This window comes from Chiloscyllium plagiosum, chromosome 11 (assembly GCF_004010195.1).
Source record: "Chiloscyllium plagiosum isolate BGI_BamShark_2017 chromosome 11, ASM401019v2, whole genome shotgun sequence".
NCBI lineage: Eukaryota > Metazoa > Chordata > Chondrichthyes > Orectolobiformes > Hemiscylliidae > Chiloscyllium > Chiloscyllium plagiosum.
The window spans coordinates 86,032,504-86,040,461 of record NC_057720.1 but is presented as its reverse complement, the minus strand read 5'-3'; the positions used below and the strand labels follow the sequence as shown (position 1 = coordinate 86,040,461).

The 7,958-nt window shown below is 42.9% G+C and overlaps 1 protein-coding gene across 3 annotated transcripts in view; it reads right to left on the bottom strand.

Annotated features, from left to right (window-relative positions):
- Positions 1–298: 298 nt before the first annotated feature.
- Positions 299–7,958, bottom strand: part of si:ch211-267e7.3 (ADAMTS-like protein 2) — a 127,133-nt gene continuing 119,473 nt past the window's right edge. For all 3 annotated transcript variants that reach the window (XM_043700011.1, XM_043700009.1, XM_043700010.1), the window contains one exon: positions 299–2,197. In XM_043700011.1, coding sequence (XP_043555946.1) covers positions 2,082–2,197 — 116 coding nt within the window. In that variant the 3' untranslated portion in view covers positions 299–2,081. The remainder of the gene's footprint in view (positions 2,198–7,958) is intronic.

The following is a 7,958-nucleotide window of genomic DNA, read 5'->3' as shown; positions in this document are numbered from 1 at the left end:
ACAGTGCTCCTCCATGGGGAAGTACCAGAACAGAAAGCATAGTTGGACAGGTGATCATCATGTCCTGTCCTAAGTTTGACTGGGACCTGCTGGCTAGCATTCTGGGAAAATAAGCCTAATTATTGGGCTAAATATTAGAATGAATTATTTTTCTGAACCCTTGATGCACACTGCTCCAGCCAATGGTCCGTAGTTCCAGTGGGTACCATAGCAGACTAAGGAACATTCCTCCATCAGTGCAGCTCAACAATGTCACATCCCCGCACAAAACAGGAGCCACTCAAAAAGTCACTGTTATTTATTGCTGTACAAAATACTTCTAATAATATAGCTACAGTAAATCAATAATCTGTTACTGCAACATAACTCTAAAAGAATGGCTGTACAATTACCCTTGGGAGCATGTGATAATGTCTAGTTGTCATATATTAAAGCTACATCAGTCTATCAGAAATACATCCCCAAACTTAGCTTCATAAGGAGTGTTAACTTCACCTTCCAAAGCAGACCTGTGTATAGCAACACCATAAAGGGGACTTCTGTTGTCAAGCACTTTCAGCTCTCACTTTGGTTGCATTCTGGTTTTCCCAGCATCACTTGGGATCAAAACACATGCGGCGCGAATCACATGGTCACCCAGCAGTGACCAGAACCTCTCCCTCTTCAATGATGATCTCCTGCGAGTCAGTGACTGGCTCTGCATCTTGTGGTGATCCCGACAAATTGCTAATTAGCACAGTTGTGCTGAAACATGTTTTTAGTCCTATAAGCAACCAATTTAAAATGCTGTCCAGTGATTCCCCATTACCTGCATGATTAGTTCAGTGTTGAGTATGCCCACAGCGCCCCAGGTTGGTGTATCAGAGTGTAGCACCATTTTCTAATTGAATGCAGCCTCAACCCTTCTCTCTCAAGTCCCCCAGATTCAGACATATCACTCTAGGTCACTACAGGGAGGTGAGGGGGTGGGTCAGGCAGGTTCAAGATGGGTAGTAACTCTCTAGTTCCTCCCAATAGCTGGCTCCAGCAAAGTGAAAGGGAAGATTTCAGGTTGATGGCTTGTTGGTATTCCTTACTGTAAAGGAATGCAAGGTCCTAAAGGTGTGAAGAAGAGTCAAGTGCAGAGCTTGGGGGTGGTGGGGGGGGGAAGGGTGCAAAGATTGGATTATGAAGAGATTGAAGAAATTAATACAGTACTAATTTTCTGCCTCCAAGTGGCTCTAGAAAAGCTTGTAAACAATATGGAGTACAGTACTTGTTGTAATGGTTGGAGGTGCCCAGGCATTCAAATTAGTACTGGACCAATTTTTACTTTGAATATTATTCACAAGTCGCTTAACTGTATCAGGTCATGTCTCTTACTTTGGTCTGAATGTTTGGCTGCTTTTGACCCAAGACTTTGGAATCTGAAAATCTGTAAATGGCTGCTGTCCCTTGCCCTCCTCACAGACCCTCACTCATAATACTCAAAGATTTAAGCAACCACCTTAGTTAACTATTTCACCTTGTCTTACTAAGACGCGGATCGTCTGGGTTGGCAGTGGGTTGGCACACACTTTGTTTCTGGCGGGGTCAGCTGTCAAGAGAACAGGAACAATGGCCATTTTGGAAGGTACAGGTAGTGGAGGGGTTTGGGGGAGGTCCTGAATCAAAGCTCATGCTCCTCTTCACTGAGGGAGACTCCCAAAAGTTCTCATGACGCAACCCCAGGAGAGGCATCGATGCAGATTTTAAAGAGCTGGGGGAGGTTGGGTCAAGGGTGTGAAGTAATGGGAATGAACACAGCACCTTTCCAATACAATGGAGGACCGGAGCGAGAAACAGAGAGAGAGAGAGAGAGAGAGAAGAGGCAGAGTGATAGTGTAGTCACAAGTCAAACAAACGTGGTATGGGGTGTACTGTGCATTTTCTGATGTTTTGCAGCATTGCTTGTTCATATTGACTGGGATTGGTGATGAACTTCAACCTCTTCCTCCCATTCACTCCGTACTTGCACTTCCCCCCCCACCGCGATAAAAAAAGGGACTATGTATTTTGTCTTATTCCCTGCAGGATTGTAGCCCTGAAGGTCGCCAGTGGCACTATGCCCTGTTCTTGCAGGATCTGCAGCAGGCCTTCCTGTAGTACCAGTGTGTGCACAGCTTCACCTTCAGCACCAATGCACAGTTGGCCGTCACTTTGTCCTGACAGTTGTCATCTGCAAAACAAACAAACAAGAGAAGATTTACCATGGAGAACGAGATGCCATTTCACCACCTCACTTGCACAGACACCCCAACCTGCAAACCTTGAGTGTTGCCAACACTGGGTAGACAGTTTCTGGCAAGCTTTACCACATGACCTGTGACCTCCTAACTGCCCAACCCAACACTCTTTCCATTGGTCACCCATTATCTTCAGCATTGTGGCACAAGACCTCACACTCAACTGGAAATTGTCAAGTCCTCTGTAATCTAATTGGATAATTCTTCACTGTCAGTCAAGTAATCTCGCTCGCCCCTCTCCAATAACTCAGTACCCAACAAATTAAAGCCTATATTAAGCATTTTGGTGTCAGTACACAGCCTTGTTGCACTCCTTTCTTCAATAGAAAAAATGTCTGATTGTCTCTCTTCACACTAGTGTTGCTGTCTGGTCCCAATACTCCAGCTTAGTTTGTGCTAGTATTTCAACCAAGCTCATCGTAACTTGTCTGGTATGAACACTATGCTGAAAATGTGTTGCTGGAAAAGCGCAGCAGGTCAGGCAGCATCCAAGGAGCAGGAGATTGACTGGGATTGGTGATGAACTTCAACCTCTTCCTCCCATTCACTCCGTACTTGCACTTCCCCCCCACCGCGATAAAAAAAGGGACTATGTATTTTGTCTTATTCCCTGCAGGATTGTAGCCCTGAAGGTCACCAGTGGCACTATGCCCTGTTCTTGGCATAAGCCCTTCTTCAGGAAGGGCTTATGCCCGAAACGTTGATTCTCCTGTTCCTTGGATGCTGTCTGACCTGCTGCGCTTTTCCAGCAACACATTTTCAGCTCTGATCTCCAGCATCTGCAGCCCTCACTTTCTCTCTGGTATGAACACTATGTCTTGGAATCGCATATGCAGGTCTAACCACTTTCTCAACCTTAAATACTGTGTGGACAAACAACCCTAGGACTATGTTTGTGCATTCCTGTTAGAGTTGTACTTTTACTTTCTGTCACCTGTCTGCTCTTGATACAAAAGATGTCATTTCACACTCCTGTACTTTATATGTAGCTGCGACATTTCTGCACAGTCGAGCAGGTATGTCAGCATCCACTTGATATCCATCGTTATCCTACTCACCATTCACAATGCTTCCAGGTTTTATGCCATCCCCAGATACTTGAAGTTGTACCCCATACACCCAAGTCTGCATGTGATGATCCCTGTCCTGAACTGTGGAGTACTCCCCTCCAAATCTCCCTCCACTCTGCTTCCTGTCACTTACCCAGCTTTGTATCTGTGCTGCTGCTGCCCATTGTATTCCATAGGCTTCAATCTCATGGACAAGCCTGTTGTGTGGCACTATGTAAACCTTTTGGAAGTCTATTTACATCAGACAGTATATCCCTTAACAACCCTTTCTGTCATCCCAAATACCTCAAGAAAATTAGCTTGCCCTGATTAAATCAAAGCTAGATATCCTTGATCAAATTGTACAGTCATTCAGTTATACAGCAGGGAAACAGACCCTTCAGTCCAACTCATCCGTGCTGACCAGATATCCTAAATAAATCTAATCCCATTTGCCAGCATTTGACCCATATTCCTCTACACCCTTCCTATTCATGTACCCATGCAAATGCCTTTTAAATGTTGTAACTGTACCAGCCTCCACCACTTCCTCTGGCATCTCATTCTATACACACACATCACCCTCTGCATAACAAGTTGCCACTTAGACCCATTTTAAATCTTTTCCTTCTCACCTTAAACACGTGTCCTCTAATTTTGACTCCCCTACCCTAGGCAAAGGTCCGTGGCTAGTGACTTTATCCATGCTACTCATGATCTTATAAATCTCTATAAGGTCACCCCTCAGCCTCAGCCTAATTAGCCTCTCCTTTTCACTCAAACCCTCCAACCCTGCCAATATTGTTATAAATCTTTTCCGAACTCTTTCAAGTTTCACAACATCCTTCCAATAACAGGGAAACCAGAATTGAACATAGTATTCCAAAAGTGGCCTAACCAATGTCCTGTACTTCTCCAAGGTGTCAGTGGGGGACCACTTTGGGGCCAGTGACCATAATTCTATTAGTTTTAAAATAGTGATGGAAAAGGATAGACCAAATCTAAAAGTTAAAGTTCCAAATTGGAGGAAGGCCAATTTTGATGGTATTAGGCAAGAACTTTCAAAAGTTGATTGGGGCAAATGTTTGCTGGTAAAGGGGCAGCTGGAAAATGGAAAGTTTTCAAAAATGAGATAACTAGAGTCCAGAGACGTAAATGTTTCAGTTAGAGTGAAGGGCAAAGCTGGTAGGTGTAGGGAATGCTGGATGACTAGAGAAATTGAGGCTTTGGTCAAGAGTAAGAAGGAAGCATATGTCAGGTGAATCAAGTGAATCCTTAGAAGAGTATAAAGGCAGTAGACGTATACTTAAGAGAGAAATCAGGAAGGCAAAAACGGAACATGAGATAGCTTTAGCAATTAGGATTAAGGAGAATCCAAAGGGATTCCACAAATATATTAAAGTAACTATGGAGAGAATGGGTCCCCTTAAAGTTCAGCAAGGACACCTATGTTTGGAACCGCAGGAGATGGAGGGGATGCTAAATGACTATTTTGCATTAGTGTTTGCTGTGCAGAGGGACTTGCGGAAATAAATAGAGACATCTTGAAAAATGTCCATATTACAGAGGTGGTGGAGCTGGATGTCTGAAAACACATAAAGGTGGACAAATCCCCAGGACCTGATCAGGTGTACCCTTGAACTTTGTTGGAAGGGAGGGAAGTGGGCCCCTTGCGGAGATATTTGTATCATGGTTAACCACAGGTGAGGTGCTGGAAGATTGGAGGTTGGCTAACGTTGGCCCACCACTATTTAAGAAAGGTGGTAAGGACAAGTCAGAGAACTATGGATCAGTGAGCCTGACGTCGGTGGTGGGCAAGTTGTTGGAGGGAATCCTGAGGGACAGGATGTACATGTATTTGGAAAGACAAGGACTGATTAGGGATAGTCAGCATGGCTTTGTGTGTGGGAAATCATCTCACAAACTTGATTAAGTTTTTTGACAAAGTAACAAAGAGAATTGATGAGGGCAGAGCAGTGGACATGATCTATATGGACTTCAGTAAGGTGTTTGACAAGGTTCCTCATGGTAGACTGGTTAGTAAGATTAGATCACATGGAAAACAGGAAGAACTAAACATCTGGATATAGAACTGGCTCAAAAGGTAGAAGACAAAGGGTGATGGTGGAGGGTTGTTTTGCAGTCTGGAGGCCTCTGACCAGCGGTGTGCCACAAGGATCGGTGTTTGACCACTACTTTTCGTCATTTATATAAATGATTTGGATATGAACATAGGAGGTACAGTTACTAACTTTGCAGATGAAATCAAAGTTGGAGGTGTAGTGGACAGCGAAGAAGGTTACCTGAGATTGCAACAGGATCTTGATTAGATGGGCCAATGGGCCGAGGAGTGGCAGATGGAGTTTAATTCAGAGAAATGTGACGAGCTACATTTTGGAAAACAAATCAAAGCAGGGCTTTAACACTTAATGGTAAGGTCCTGGGGAGTGTTGCTGAACAAAGAGACCTTGGAGTACATAATTCCTTGAAAATGGAGATGCAGGTAGACAGGAGAGCGAAGGCGGCATTTGGTATGTTTTCCTTTATTGGTCAGACCACTGAGTATGGGATATGAAAGGTCATTGGTTAGGCCACTTTTGGAATACTGTGCTCAATTCTGGTCTCCCTATTATAGAAAGGATATTATGAAACTTGAAAGAACTCAGAAAAGATTTACAAGGATGTTGCCAGGGAGTTTAAGCTATAGAGAGAGGCTGCAAAGGCTGGAGCTATTTTCTCTGGAGCATCAGAGGCTGAGGGGTGATCTTATACAAGTTTTTAAAGTCATGAGGGGCATGGTAGGATAAATAGCCAAGTCTTTAGCCCAGAGTAGGGGAGTCCAAAACTAAGAGGGCATAGGTTTAAGGTGGAGGGAAAAGATTTAGAAGGGACCTAAAGGACATTTTCACTCAGAAGGTGATACGTGTATGGAATGAACTGCCAGAGGAAGTGGTGGAGGCTGGTACAATTACAACATTTAAGAGGCATCTGGACAGGTACATAAATAGGAAGAGTTTAGGGGGATATGGTCCAAATGCTGGCAAATGGCACTAGATTAATTTAGGATATCTGGTCGGCATGGCCAAGTTGAACCGAACGGTCTGTTTCCGTGCTGTACATCTACGTGATTCTAACTGTGAGTCATTGTTTACCATTGAAGCTAAACTGGGTGACCTTTAGTTTACCCTTAACCATCTCCCTTTGACCAACCATCTGTTTCACACTAAATTACATCACTGCACTTGACCAGTAGATGGAATTAGCAGTCAATGCAGGGCAGATTTGAAAGAGCCATAGAAATTGGGAAATACTTTCATGAACAAAAGCTTTTGAAAGACCATAGTTTTATTATTTACTGCAGCAGTAAGTCATCTAACATAATCAATGCACCTTTAACAAAGGATCATCAAAGTTTACTACACACAAAAAGCAAACAAAAACCATAAACCACTTGACACCATATAGGAGTTATTTGAAATGGCATTATTACAAAAGAAAGATGCTACCCATTTGTGCTCAGCACCATACAGATACTCCAACCTCAGTGAAGGACCACTCTGTTTCCCCTTTAAAGTTCTTTGTTAAGTGAGCATGGCTGTACTAGGGTCTTTTTCTGGTAAATGTCTGCATTTACTTAATGCTATCTCCTTTAGGTCTCTTCATGAGATCGTTCAAACAAATTACTAACACAGTTCACTTATTTTTCAACTGGAGTCCCTTAAACTCCTTGTCCACAGCCTCCTAATTCTGAAGTTTTCTCTTACAGATGTTAAACTACTCAGGACCCTTTTTCCAGCTGTCTCTCTGCAATAAAACATCTCGCTATCAGGTGATTCAGTTTCTCTCTTCTGCTCCATGATTCAAACCACTGAGCCATTCACCTCAAAAAGATTTTAAAAAGCCTCATTTAAATGCGGGCAAACAAATTTCCAATCAGCCCACAGCATTCACTGAACTCAAAAGTGAAACCAAGTCTTTCCTTTCTCAACCCACAGAATACAGAAATACAATCCAATCTCACTTAATGGATTTGCCCATGCTAGAATCCAAGCTTCCAAGTAATTATATTAATATATCAATATGATTGCTCTCAATATTAATATCAATTAGCAAGTAAGTTACATTATAAGTACCAACTCTGTAATGAAATCAAAGTACAGGAACTAAAGGAAAATGTTAACAGTAAATCCAAGGAGGAGTCTTACAAACTGTTAGCTTGTTTAACAGTGGAATGAAAAAGAATTGGATTGAATTTAATACAAGGATGTACTAGAGTAAGAATTTAAACCTGGGGGTATTGGGGAAGGGATTCCAGGAGTGGGGAATTTGATTGGGGATTAATCCCAGAAAGGTACCAAATTGGGGCTCTAACCGTGTGCGTGCGTGCAAGTGTGAGCGCACATGCGTTTGCTTGTGTGTGGGGTGGGGGGCATTGGATTCGGGATTTAATCATGAGGATTATTGGATTGAGAGTTTAATGCTAGAAGTTATTGAGGATTTAATTGTTGGGGATATTGGATTGGGAATTTATTGGTTGGCGCTATTGTGTTCGGCATTTGATTCTTGGGAAATATTGTATGGGAATTTAATGATGTGAGTTACTGGATTGGGGAGTTAACGGTGGAGGGGATTATTGGATTGAGGA